The 14,712-nt window shown below is 45.7% G+C and overlaps 1 protein-coding gene across 7 annotated transcripts in view; it reads right to left on the bottom strand.

Moving 5' to 3' along the window:
• TIAM1 (TIAM Rac1 associated GEF 1) overlaps window positions 1–14,712 on the bottom strand; it is a 461,928-nt gene that overhangs the window by 74,675 nt on the left and 372,541 nt on the right. For all 7 annotated transcript variants that reach the window (XM_060403824.1, XM_042229680.1, XM_042229684.1 and 4 more), the window contains 2 exons: window positions 12,858–12,939; window positions 5,057–5,143 (listed from right to left, as the gene is read on the bottom strand). In XM_060403824.1, coding sequence (XP_060259807.1) covers window positions 5,057–5,143; window positions 12,858–12,939 — 169 coding nt within the window. The remainder of the gene's footprint in view (window positions 1–5,056; window positions 5,144–12,857; window positions 12,940–14,712) is intronic.

The following is a 14,712-nucleotide window of genomic DNA, read 5'->3' as shown; positions in this document are numbered from 1 at the left end:
AGTCAGCTAAAGCCTAAAAATCGTTGCTATGGAAACAAAATGCGGGCTTCTCCTCCGCTACAATCACTGAAGGTCATCTCATTCGAAATACATTCAGGGATAAGAGTTTACAGAACCAAATGCAATCATATTTGCTCCCCACACCCTGTCCCCCCCTCCAACCACCTTTTATACAGGCTTCCCAGCTGGTGCTAGTGGTAAAGAATCCACCTGCCAAAGCAGGAGATGCAAGAGACTCAGGTTCAATTCCTGGGTAGCGCAGATCCCCTGGAAGAGGAAATGGCAATCCACTCCAGTATTCTTTCTGGAGAATTCCATGGGCAGAGGAGCCTGGCAGGCTACAGTCCATGGGGTCACAAAGAGTCAGACACGACTGAGGGACTGAACCACCACCACCACCTTTTATATAAAACTACATCAGGAACTTGGGGTGAGTGGCCTTCTGAAGGTCCCAAAAGGTTCTGCTACTTTTGGAAAGCATTCTGGGGAGCTGCCAAAGCTTGGGACCCAGAGGAGTAGCCGTGAACCAGTCTAGCCTCGGAGAACAGGAACTTGTGACGGACTCGGGGCAGGTCTGCCTGACATTTAAAGAACTTTGCAGCAGTGTGAGAAAGGGAGAGGTTAGGGAAGAACGGGAGACAAAATACGGGGTCCTTTCAGCTAAGAAGAAGAAAAGAGGTTGATTCTTATTTTCTAGACTAATGTGGAAAAACAAATCTGTAAAAAGGGTGTGACCGAAGGGCAAAAAGGCAAAGGATGATCTTCACCCAGTGTGAAGCCACACAGCCCCTTAGGCGTCCGCAAGTCTCACTCTGATTCCGCAGAGAAGTTCTCACTTCCCAGCTTCCCCGGGTCACACCTCTAAGGCCAGCTTTACTCAGGTTTCCAAAACACTTGAAATCAACTCTCTGTCATAAAAATACTCGAGGAAACATCACAGGTGAGAAGGCAATGGGAGAGAATGCCAGATGTGGAATTCTAGGAGACTAACCATTCCACTTCAGGGTGAAAGATTCCGGCATGACAACATTTGAACTGAAAATACCAAACTTCCACATGTGAAAGGCAGTTGTCATCTTTGAAGTCTTCTCTTGAAGACAACTCCTTTGGTTAGGCATCAGAGGCCGTAATAGAAGGAGAAAAAGAAGAAAGGACAAAAACTAAAAACATCTGCAAGTTTTGTTTTGTTTTTTAAAATGAATCGCCAGGTTGGCTGGAATTCCCTGGTGGTCCAGTGGTTAGGACGCCACGCTCTCACTGCCAACGGCCTGGGTTCAACCCCTGGTTGGGGAACGAAAGCCCACAAGCCGTGCAGCCAAAAAATAAATTGATTTCTTTAAATAACTTTTAAAAAAGAATTTCTAGGTTTGTATGACTGTTTGAATACGAGTGTATAGTGGGTTAAAGGGCAACCCCTGAAAAAGTATGTCCGTGTTCCGGAACCTTGGAATGGGACCTTATTTGGGAACAGGATCTCTGTAGCTGTATTTCAGTAAAAGCTCTTGAGATCAGACCATGCTGGATTATCTGATGGGTCCTAAACCCAGCGACAACCATCCTTGTGGGACAGACACAAAAGAAAGACACAGAAAGTAGAGGAGAAAGGCAGGGGAGGATGGAGAGCGAGTGATGCTGCCACAGGCCAGCAGACACCAGAAGAAGGAAAAGGCAAGAAAGGGCCCTACCCACCGACGCCCCCCCAGAGCCTCCCAGGGACCCCAGCCCTGCAGACACTCTGGCTTCAGACTCTCCTCCAGAACTGTGGCAGAAAACAGTTCTGTTTCCTGAAAAATGTGTGTTAGTCGCTCAGTTGTGTCCGACTCTTTCAACCCCATGGACTGTAGCCCGCCAGGCTCCTCTGTCCATGGGGATTCTCCAGGCAAGAATACTGGTAATGGTTTAAATGAGACTAAACGAAATAATCCATGTAGAACTCCTCATGTTGCACTTGGCATGTTGAAGATGTTCAACAGACAGTAACTCTCATTATTAATGTTTGGTAGCAGAAAGAGGAAAACTTTGTTTTTCATTTTGAACCTATTCAAAAATACTCCCCACTTGCCCATGGGTAAAAGTTGTGAAATGTCCCATCTGTCTAGAGAGTTCTAGAGCAATGTCTTCTCAGCCAGGTTCTGTCTTATGGAGCCATCAGGAAGACACTTAGATGGCAGCAATAAAAGATGCCCGATCCCAACCTCAGAGGATTCCAAGAGCAGAACAATGGGCCCAAGATGAACAGAGACACGGGTAAACGCACTCTGATTTCAAAAGTCAATTCTACAAGGACAGTCGATGTGAGATCCAACACAGAGCAGAGGGTGAGAGAGAGAGAGAGAGAGAGAGAGAGCAGGAATATGGGAACTAATCGTCAGCCCATTCCAGGCCAAAAGCCCATGGTGGCTAACAATAATAAAGTGTAGACTCAGTGACTGACAGAATATTCAGTTCTAATTAGGCTGCAAGCCACCAACCAGACTCCCCTTGGTGTGTACCACATTCTGGACATTTTAAAAAACACTGGCATCGGGATGGTGTCCACAGGGCAATGACCAGAGTTTACTCCACCTTCTAATGAATTGTTGAAGGATCTGCAAGGGTCAAATTTGGAAAAGACTTAGCAGCTGTAACACAACAAATATCACGAACTCCTCTGGCTGGCTATAAAGAAGGAGGCTAAATGGAGAATGGAATCTGAAGGAGAAGGATGTTTTATCATCAGAGTCTGTACAGTCCACCAGGAGCTCTCCAGCACTGGGGAGCTCTCCATCACCTTCACATAGAGGCTATGCTTTAACATCAAAAACCCCAAGTACCACAACAGCATCACTGACTCATGGGACATGAACCTGAGCAAACTCCAGGAGACAGTGAAGGACAAAGGAGCCTGGTGTGCTGCAGTCCCTGGGGTCACAAAGAGTTGGACAAAACTTCACAATTGAACAACCAACACAACCCCAAATCTCTCTCCCAACACTGTCCTCTGCAGGCCGGGTATTGGGATAGTTTGTTACCCACGTGGGCGAATGGACATCCCTCTTGCATCGGTAGAGAAGAGCGTCACAGGGGAAAAGGGGGTTGCAGCACTCAACCGTTGTTTTCATCTAACACCAGGGTTCTTGGATTCAAAGGACTAAAACAGGATGTGACTGAAACCAGGGCAGAGTATTTCCCCACCCCCGCACCCAGCACAGTCACTGCAGGGCTGAAAGAGATAAAAATCAGTTTGGGGTTCAAAGGGGAATAAACCCCACCACCTCTGCTCTTAGCTGAGATACCCTCAGTGAGGGAACCAAACTGGCTGCCTCTGGTCTTGAAGAAAAATGAAGGAACAGTCACACCCGTGGCAGTTAGCAGCGGGTACATTACCTGGACTTTATTTCCCATGGGTTACACCCTTGTCATCTCTGTGCAGAGCCAAGACTGCAGGGAGTGCTTCTCTGATGCTGACAACACAGGGCTAGGTCAGCAGCACAGGGGCCTTGCCAGCTGAACACCCAGAACTAAGCTGCCCCAGCACGTGGAAGGAGGGAGAAAGGTCAGTCTGCCTTCCATCCATTCCCAGCTGCTTCCTTCAGCCATCCCTGAGCAGAACTAGACACAGGTATCACGTCCAAGCAGAACTGACCGAGACACGTTTAACTTGTACATTCAGTGGGTATGAATTTGCCACTGCCTGAAAGAAGCCAAAATTCCATAGCAAGAAGAATGAAATGAAGGTGGAGTTTAAGCCCTACCTACCTGCCCAATTCATTTACAATGAGCATAGTGACTTGAAGAAAAAGCGAGAAGAAAGTCACTCTGTTGTTTCTGACTCTTTGCAGTCCCATGTACTGTAGCCCACCAGGTTCCCCTGTCCAAGGAATTCTCCAGGCAAGAATCCTAGAGTGGGTTGCCATTTCATTCTGCAGGGGGTCTTTCCGACACAGGGACTGAACCCGGGTCTCCTGCATTGCAGGCAGATGCTTTACCACTTGAGCCACCAGGGAAGCCCAAGAATGTCTCCCCAAAATGTCATGTCCACTCAGAATGTGACCTTATTTGAAAAGGGGGTCTCTGCAGGTATAATCAGGTCAGGATGAGGCCATACTAGAGTAGAGCGTGTCCTAAACCCAACGACTGGTGAATGTCATCTGAAGAAAGGGAGACACGCAGGAAAGATCACCCTGTAAGGACAGAGGAGGAAATCAGAGTGATACGGCTAGAAGCCAAGGATGCCCTGGGCTATCAGCAGCCAGCAGAATCTAGAGAGAACCATGCAAGAGACTCTTCCTGCAGGGTCTCAGAAGGAAATGACCCTCTCAATACCTGGATTTCAAACTTCTAGCCTCGTGATCTGTCTGAGAATACACTTCTGTTGTTTTGAATTACCCAGTTTGTGGTAATTTGTTCCTGCAGTCTTAGGAAACTAATATAGGAAGCCAAAAAAAAAAAAAGAAAGAAAGAAAATCTAGGAAGAAAAGATTTTCTCAGTAGAAAAAGGATGGAGTGCTGGGGTTCCACAAGTAGCCTAGACAGACAGTACTAGGAGCTTTTGTAGAGGGGTAGGCAGGTATAGCAGACAAGAGCTCTCTACGGAGGGCAAGAAGCCTGGATCCGGAACCCTGAGACTCTCAACTTCTACAAAGATCCCCCCATGAATGGCAGCAACAGAACATGAAGGAGCTTTGCAAGCTAAGGTGAAGATCAGTGTCAGCTTTGAGCAGTGTGCACCAAAGCACAAAGGGGTCTTCCCGAGAAGCTCCAACGAGACCCCCAAGACCTTCATTCCACCCCAGATGGTAGGGAAAGACAACCCCTTCTGATTCGAAGGGAATTTCCCACCAACCCCATGGAAATGGGCTCAGAATTAGATTGAAAATTCAGGAAGGCAACATTCCTTGCACAATTGAGCTGATGGAAAAAATACTCATATTCCCTGGAAGTGTTTTCACTGTGACAACATTTAAACACTCTTCAGAGGTGAACAGTAGGAGCTGATATTTTTCATTCACCAACCAGAGAAATCCAAAAGGGAACTGAAGACAGACAAGTCAAGACAAGATGGTTAACAACTTACCTTTCTTGGAAGCTAAGCCAGTTTCTTTTACACTATTCACGTAGAGCCTTCGAACACCATCCTCTTCCACAGAAGAAAGTGAAAACCCTGGGAAACAGAGACAGCAGGGTGAGACAGCAGGTAACACTCATACCCTCTGAGTGTGGAGCAAACACAGAGAGAATCCGGGGTGAGCCTGGCATGCTCACTGTTTGGGGTTATAGTCTTTCCTTGTTTGTACTGTGTCACAAAGCAGAAAAAAGTATTTTTAGACAACTCTAAACGAAGCCACAATAAAAATTAATATTACCAAGTACATCTATCTCCATATAACCAACTATCAACTCAAGTGGAAAAAAATGACCTTGTTTTTTGCCTTGCTTGATAGTTAATGCCAGTTTTGCTTTTTTTGTTACTGTTCTCTCTGCCACACAAAAGAGAAACAGTTAGCTTATCTCATTTGGGTCCCCTTGACCTTTTTTTATAGTCAATCTATGTCCCAGGACATGTCAGAACAGAACACCCGTACAGCGTGCGTTCACCTATATAGTGCCAGGTGGACACTGCTTTAATTCAGTAAAATTCAGCTAGCACCAAACGGGGATAAGTAGTGACACATTTTACAAATCCTTTTCATATTGAAACTGATGGATCGCACATTCTCCTAGTGTCAGATCATAAGATTATCTTATACTCATCCAGGCTTCCAGAGCTCAGTTAGTTAATTAACCTTGGGCTTTGCGACATCCTTCAAAAAATAAGGCAGAACAAGGCCCTGAAGTTCTAAGTGCTCCCAATCCCATGGCTACAAGCCTTGGTCACTTCTGTTTCTCATATAAAACTCTTTCTGATCAATCAATGGAAAGTCCACAACCAAAACCTACTTTCCCTCAGGATAAAATACTTTGCCAGATAAGTCTAAAAGGGCAATGGAAATTAATGCAACTGTAAATATCGGACATGGTTTCTGCTCTGGGAGAAAAATAAGGCTTAGGCAGAGAAAAATATAGTGGTTTTTTAAAAAAGGAAAGAACAAAATAGAATAATTAATTAAGGGACTGGGGCCCAGGGACTCACTGAGACTTCTCAGACTGTGTCAAATGAACACATGTTTTCTTTTTGTACCATTCACAGAAGCAGGAAATAGACACCCAAAGGCAGGCAAAACTGCCAAATGCCATCACCCACGGGGGGACCATAACTCCCTCAGATAGAGAACAAGACAAGCTCACCCCTGAGGACTTTCCAGAGTCTTTATTTTAGTCTCGTATTTTAAATTCCATTCTTACAGCAACTTCTAACTTTCAGAAGACTCTTCAAGAAGTCCCACTCAGGGCTTCCCCGGGGGTCCAGTGGTTAAGAATCCACCGTGCAATGCAGGGGACATAGGTTCAATCTCTTCTCTGGGAAGATCCCACATGCCTCAAGGAACTAGCCCTGGGAGCCACAACTGCAGAAAGCTGCTTGCCTAGAGCCCATGCTCCACAACAAGGGAAGCCCCCCAGTGAGAAGCCTGTCTATCACAACTAGAAAGTAGCCCCGCGCTCCAAAACCAGAGAAAGCAGCTGAACAGCAGCAAAGACCCAACACAGCCAGAATGAAAGGGAGGAATGTTAAAAACACTAAGTTCTCCTCAAATAAAAATAATTTTAGACATGAGCCATTTAGATGACATTAGCCTTAACACAGTGGTATTTATGTGCACTTCCACACTTTTCCTTTTATCTGTAAGAATAGATACTGAATCAAGGACTGTATCAGGGAAAGGATGACTAGAACCCATTAAAATACAGGCATTTCCTGTCTAACATGCTATCATTATATAAAATGCTGAGACCAAATTTTTAAATTATACTTCTAATTCAAATTTTCTTCTATTAAATATAAAATGAACACATTGTCTAGAGGGGTGATGTGCTGAGAGCCTACAGCAAGTCACCTTAAACCAGAGTCAGAGCAGAAGGCTGAGGTATTCACTTGTGGCTTTCTTTCTTTACCACTAAAGGTGTCAAGAGTCCCAAGGAGCAGTCTCTATTTCAAGATGTCAGCAGTCTGCACACTGAGGGGTAGGTGGTCATTTTAACCATTTCCTCCAGTAAGAAATATGTGTTCATTTGCATTAGCTTTTAGATCCCACATACACGTGATATCACATTGTATTTGTCTCTTTCTCTCTGACTTATTTCACGAAGCATAATATTTTCTAGGCCCAGCCATACTGCTACCAATGGAAATAGTTCGTTCTTTTTCATGGCTGAGTATTATTTCACTGTATCTCTATCCTATTGTAAATACTGCGGCTATGAACACTGCCGTGCATGTATCTTTTTGAATCAGAGTTTTCATTTTTTTCAGATATACATAACCAGGAGTGGGATTGCTGGATCCCAGGTAGTTCAGTTGGCAAAGAATCCACGTGCAATGCAGGAGAACCTGGTTTGATTCCTGGGTCAGGAAGATTTCCTGGAGGAGACGCTACCTACTCCAGTATTCTTGGGCTTCCCTGATGGTTCAAACAGTGAAGAATCTGCCTGCAATGTGGGAGAGCAGGTTTGATTCCTGGGTTGGGAAGATCCCGCAGAGGAGGACATAGCAACCCACTCCAGTATTCCTGCCTGGAGAATCCCCATGGACGGAGGAGCCTGGCGGGCTACAGTCCGTGGGGTCGCAAAGAGTCCAACACAACTGCACAGCTAAGCACAGCACAGTGCAAGGTAGTTCTATTTTTAGTTTTTACGGATAGCAACAATCTAATTCCGAGAAAACACATGTAATACCGTCTAAAACGACGGCCACAGGAAACGGAAGGAGTTAGTCCATGTAAAGCCAAAGCGCCCACCCCACCGAAAAGCTCAGAGTTACAGAGACCAGGAGGCACCATGCGTGACATATGGTCATGAAAATGAAGGGGGTGATTAAAACCAAGTGAAGAAACCAAAAAAGACAGACTCATTTCCTGAATAACCAGAAGCTTCTTCATACTGAAATTGAGGACCAAAGAAAAATCATGACAACACAGTAAACAAAACAGACGGACTCAAAACCAGATCCAGGACACAGTGAAATGGAGAAAGTGAGAAAAACACAGACTCCACTGACACAGAGAAGGGGGCTCCCGGGTGGCTCAGCGGTAAAGAACCTGCCAGACAACGCAGGAGATGTGGGTTTGACCTCCGGTTGTGAAGATCTCCTGGAGGAGGAAATGGCAAACCACTCCAGTATTCTTGCCTGGAAATCCCCATAGACAGAGGAGCCTGGTGGGCTCTAGTCCACGGGGTCGCAAAGAGCTGCACATGACTTAGCAACTGAGCAGGCATGCCTGCTGACATAGAGGGGACGCAAGACCAAAAATCTAAGTCTAAGAAGTCCCCAGAGAAAAACAAATACTCAGTTGCTGAAATGATGCATTCTTCCACTTCAAGGCTGCCTAGACGATCATGCTTAGTCTATTACAAAACTATGTGAACTGACTTCAACAACAAGGTCTGAGAGAGTCCTGAGGGCTGAGGTGGAGGGAAGGATGAGAAATTAGGCAAGTGCTAAATCTTTCCATTTGTTTCGTCAGTGGGATTATTAAGTCATATTTTCCTCCCTGAAATGTTCTACAATAGAGAGCGGTATCTGGTTTGTATGCTGATGTGTGCTAGGAACTTACATACACTGAAACTGATATATAGGAGGAAGCTGCTCTTAGATGCAAATGTCGGAGAAAGATGGGCTGACTTTAGACTCCTGAGTACCTTTAGGACCGGGGGACTCTTTAACTTCTGTGGAAACACCTAAGCCAACATGAACTGGGCACTGAGAGTAAATGGGTTAGCTGAGCTTATTAGCTATGCATCTTGAGAGTCCCTTGGGCTGCAAGGAGATCCAACCAGTCCATCCTAAAGGAGATCAGTCCTGGGTGTTCACTGGAAGGACTGATGATGAAGCTGAAACTCCAATACTCTGGCCTCCTGATGCAAAGAACTAACTCATTGGAAAAGACCCTGATGCTGGGAAAGATTGAGGGCAGGAGGAGAAGGGGACAACAGAGGATGGGATGGTTGGATGGCATCACCGACTCAATGGACATGAGTCTGAGCGAGCTCCGGGAGTTGGTGATGGACAGGGAGGCCTGGCATACTACAGTCCATGGGGTCACAAAGAGTCGGACACGACTGAGCGACTGAACTGAACTGAACTGGAGGCTGTCCAAGGTGAGGTCCAGGAATCAGTACAGACAGGATGCAACCGACAGCAATATAAGGATGGAAAGCAAGACTAAGCATCAAGAAACTCCTCGTTTGATACCACCACACCCTCCAAGCATGGGACTTTGTCATTTACAAAAGCAGGGGAGGTCCAGGACAGGACCCCTGCTTCCTTATGTCAGGTCATGTGAGAAGCACAGCTGACAATACCTTCTGGGTTGATTTCTGATGCCCTGTAGCCCCTTCAGCGTGGAAATGGAAACAGGTTCTGTAACTATTTCAGTCACTTTAATAAAAAGTATAGGGACCTCCCAGGCATTCCAGTGGTTAAGACTCTGCACTCCAACTACAAGGGGTGTGGGTTTGACCCCTGGTTGGGGAACTGAGATCCAACATGCTATGTGGCAAGGCCAAAAAAATAGAAATAACTTTAAAGAAATAAAATTTTTAAAAATATAAAAATATGGGCTGCCCTGGTGGCTCACTGGTAAAGAATCTGTCTGCCTGCACAAGAGACATGGGTTTGATCCCTGTTATGGGAAGATACCCTGGAGAAAGAAATGGCAACCCACTTCAGTATTCTTGCCTGGGAAATCTCAAAGACAGAGGAGCCTCATGGGCTATATAGTCCACGGGATAGCAAAGAGTCAGACATGACTTAGCAACTGAACAATAACATAAAAATATAGCAGTTTTAGGCCGTTTCTGTTTCGGAGGCCCCCAAACCAGTCCGTCTCGGAGTTTGACTCCAAGAACTTTGAAACTCAGATCTCTTGCTTTTTGCTATGTTCCTCTCTTACTCAAGAGAAATCAAATAAACCAGAGAGAAAAGAGTAACTGACATGGTGCATTTCAGTTCGAAGGACCCAAACATTTATTTGTAGCACTGCTACCGATTACTGCTTTTACTACTGAGGTCACGCTTCTGCTACAATAATAGGCCTTTCAGACACATTTATCCCTTGCCATCAAAAACATCTGCTAGCTTGATGATGTCTTTCGTTTTAAGGTCAAGAAGTAAAATAGCATGGAGGTATAACTCAAGTGGCCAGGGGTTGGAAGTTAGGTTTTCCTCATTAGGACAAAGTACTTGCCTAGTAAAGGGTCTATAGATTTTCAAATGCTAAAAAGCCCAATAAGTTAATTCAGAGAGAAATGGTAAGCAAGCATATGCCCAGTAAACTTTGTATCTTTTCACCAGGTATTCTGTTGTTCTTCATTGCTAAGTCCTGTCTGACTCTTTGAGACCCCATGGACTGCAGCACGCCAGGCTCTTCTGTCCTCCACCATCTCCTGGAGCTTGCTCAAACTCATGTCCACTGAGTCGGTGATGCCATTCAACCATCACATCCTCTGTCACCCCCTTCTCCTCTTGTCCTCAATCTTTCCAAGCATCGGGGTCTTTTCCAGTGAGTCAGCTCTTCGAATCATGTGGCCAAAAGTATTAGAGCTTCAGCACCAATCCTTCCAATGAATATTCAGGGTTGATCTCCTTTAGGACTGACTGGTTTGATCTCCCTGCTGTCCAAGAGACTCTCAAGAGTCTTTTGCAGGACCCCAATTCAAAAGCATCAATTCTTCAGCACTCAGCCTTCTTTATGATTTTCTAGTCCTTCTCTTTTTTAAAAAAACATGCATATCTTTCTTTGGCCACACTGGGTCTTTCTTGCAGCAGGTGGGCTCTCTAGCGGCACACAGATTTAACTGCCCTGTATGTGTGGGATCTTAGTTCCCCGTCCGAGGATCAGACCAGGGTCCCCTGCATTGCAAGGAAGATTCCTAACCACTAGGAAACTCCCCTAGTCCTCCTTCTTTCCAGCACCCTGTAGGCCTACACTTCTCTGCCTACCCACCCAATCCCTGGCTCCAGTCACTTGCTTTGAAGAGCATACTGGGAATGAGCCAGTGGCTGGTTCACCACCTCCCCTCTTTGCCTTCTGCCAAGAAACTGACAATGTCCCAGGTGGCAGCTGCTCCAGGCCTAGGTCCTGGCGTGAGAACAACAGAGAGAAAGGGTCACGGCCAACCCAGAGGCGCCAGGGTGAACAGGAGAGAGAATTCCACTGTTTGGACCCAGAGGGCTTCGGTGACTGCCACTGCCTCAGCTAACCTCGCCCCGCCTGGCTAATCTACCCCGACAGAGTATGGGCTTCCCTACGTGTTATACTCAAGTAGCAACTCTTCTACGGTCCAAGTCATCAAGGGTAATGCTAAGCAGACCGGTGTTGAATCCATGGGAAATATTCCATTTTTAACAACACCAGAATCGGACAACTGAGTAGGAAAGCCCTGACGGAGAGGGCCTGACTGCTGCTCTTTGAAAAAAGGCCTGCTTACAACTTTGACTCCTGCCTGAAATCTGAGAACTTGGATTTTGGGAGGGTTCCCAACACCCTGATGGGGCTCATTGTGTCTAAAAATCTGTATAGACACTGTGGGTTATGCCGAACACCTGCTTTCCTCCTGGAAGGCTGGAATCCTGGTACATGCGAGGCAGAGGGTGCCTAAGTGACCAGCCTCCTAACCAAAACGCTGGGCACTGAATCCCTAACAAACCTCCTACTAGACAGTGTAGCTCACACGCATTGTCTCAGCTCACTGCTGAGGGGACTGTGGACTTGCCGTGTGATGGGGCTGGATTTTTGGAAGTTTGCACCTGGTGTCCGAGCACCTCGCCCCACATGCCTTCCCTCTTACTGATGTTATTTTGTAGAGTTTTGCTGTAACAAATCGTGGCCATGAACACGACCGTAGTGTGGTGAGTCTTCTCAGTGAATTGGCAAACCTAAGGGTGGTCTGGTGCTGCTGCTAAGTCGCTTCAGTCATGTCCGACTCTATGCGACCCCATAGACGGCAGCCCACCAGGCTCCCCCATCCCTGGGATTCTCCAGGCAAGGACACTGGAGGGGGTTGCCATTTCCTTCTCCAATGCATGAAAGTGAAAAGTGAAAGTGAAGTCGCTCAGTGGTATCTGACTCTTAGCGACCCCATGGTCTAGGGCACCCCAACTCACATCAAAGGAAGTTCCTTTAACATCATCTGTGAGGGATGGAGAACAAGACATTTCTGGGGGATATAGGTGCGAAAGGATAATTTCTTCGTTACCTGTTACTGTTGTCCAGTTACTCAGTTGTGTCTAACTCTTTTGCGACCCTATGGACTGTTGCCCACTAGGCTCCTCTGTCCATGGGATTTTCCTGCCAAGAATATTGGGCTGGATTGCCATGTCCATCACCAGGGGATCTTCCTGACCCAGGGATCAAATTCATGTCTCCTATACTGGCAGGCGGATTCTTTTACCACTGAGCCACCTAGGAAGCCCTTCTTCATTACTAGGCTACGTTATAATATAAAATAATCTATTCTCAATAAATCCACTCCTTTTTTATGACAGGAAAACCAAGAAGATTAAAGTTACAAACTTTAAAGCTGAAATCTTCATCATATGGAGCGTAAACATCTTTTTTATGTCCCCCCTCAGTTTGGCTGAGCTGCAAAGCACAGAAGCCAGATGGGTTATCTGTTTTAAATGGTCCCCAAAGGTTTTATTGAATTGTAAATAAGTACATGTTTATGCAGGAATTGTTTTCACGTGAACAACACCAAAGATCAAAGAAAAATAAACATACCATAATTATCACCAGCTGTATCTGACTTCTCAATCTGGATGTTCTGAGTGACTTTTGGACAAATTTCAATTTCTTTGTACAGCTGAAAATGACAAAGAGAAACCTAATTAGGACTGCATTATAAATAACTTATTAGAAACAGTCATCAATTTGTAAATCTATTTTTTCACAACTGACACTCGACATCAAATTCTCATCACATCCCAGTATTTTTCTTGAACTGACACCATTAAGACTTACCGTGGAAACTTTTAAAAACTTATATTCCCAAATTTAGCTACAGTTCCAGTTCCTTGGCATACTTTGTATATACAATTTTTTCCCACCCTATGTCTATCACAGACCTGAAAAATAATGCTAAGGTAATCAAAAATCTCCAATACTAGGGAAAAACATTAACATCAAGAAGAGGTTATAAAGATCTTGACATGGAATCCACAGAAACAGGAGAAATCCCTGTGCTTCTGTTCATATGCCACTTTTGCTCAAAAAATCCACAACATGCAGAGAAAAATTACAGCACTGAAACAGACAAAAAAATCATATAAATGACAATATTGTCCCCTAGTCACTAAATTATACAAAAGTATTGAGAAAACTTAAGTATATAAATCAATCAAACCTCTTGGAAACCCAAGAAAAAAATGGGAAAAGAGATAAGAGAAATTGGTGGTTTATTAAGAAATTTTATTTCAATTAATTTAATTGATACTTCCCACTTCGATGGGCTTCCCCTGATGGCTCAGCTGGTAAGGAATCCGCCTGCAATGTAGGAGACCTGGGTTTGATTTCTGAGTTGGGAAGATCCCCTGGAGAAGGGAACGGCTACCCACTCCAGTATTCTGGCCTGGAGAGTTCCGTGGACTTTATAGTCCATGGGGTCGCAAAGAGTCGCACAAGTGAACAACTTTCACTTTCACATTTCAGTGTGTAGACTTGGCATCATCATGGGCCATAACTTACGGAGGTTTTGTTTACCACGTGTTCTCACCCTTCACATGTTCTCTATGAGACAAATGTGATCCCTGTTTTACAGAGGAAGAGAAAAAGGCGCAGAGAAAGTACTTTCCTAAGATCAGAAAGCCAGCCTGGGCGGAGCTGGGATTTGAATGCAGGTTTCACTGTCTAGCACTGAGGGCAATGGCACCCCACTCCAGTCCTCTTGCCTGGAAAATCCCATGGATGGAGGGGCCTGGTAGGCTGCGGTCCATGAGGTTGCTAGCAGTCGGACATGACTAACCAACTTCACTTTCACTTTTCAGTTTCATGCACTGGAGAAGGAAATGGCAACCCACCCCAGTGTTCTTGCCTGGAGAATCCCAGGGACAGGGGAGCCTGGTGGCAGGCCGTCTATGGGGTCGCACAGAGTCGGACACGACTGAAGCAACTCAGCAGCAGCAGCGCTGAAGTGCTCCCGGCTACACTATAATGCCTCGCAGACTGCCTCCTGGTGGAACTCAGGGGTACCACAGTCAGGGGTACAAGCCTTACTTCCACGGAACGAATTGGGAGTGCAGCATTGACATAGACACACTACTGTGTGTAAAACAGATGGCTGGTGGGAAGCTGCTGTGTAACACAGAGCTCAGCTCGGCGCTCTGTGATGACCTCGGCGGGTCAGAAGGGGGGTGGGTGGAGATATGTGTACACATATGGCTGATTCGCTTTGCTGCAGAGCAGAAACCAACATAACACTGTAAACCAATTATATTCCCCCATACTCCCCCCCCCCAAAATCTTATTTCTTAGGTAAGAAAGTAGTTGTAGTGTTAGTCGCTCAGTGGTGTCAGACTCTTTGTGACCCCATGGACTGTAGCCAGTCAGGGTTCATGGAACTCTCTAGGCAAAGATACTG

The sequence above is a fragment of the Ovis aries genome, chromosome 1 (assembly GCF_016772045.2).
Source record: "Ovis aries strain OAR_USU_Benz2616 breed Rambouillet chromosome 1, ARS-UI_Ramb_v3.0, whole genome shotgun sequence".
NCBI lineage: Eukaryota > Metazoa > Chordata > Mammalia > Artiodactyla > Bovidae > Ovis > Ovis aries.
The sequence above is the reverse complement of the archived record's forward strand: the minus strand, read 5'-3'. Positions and strand labels throughout refer to the sequence as shown.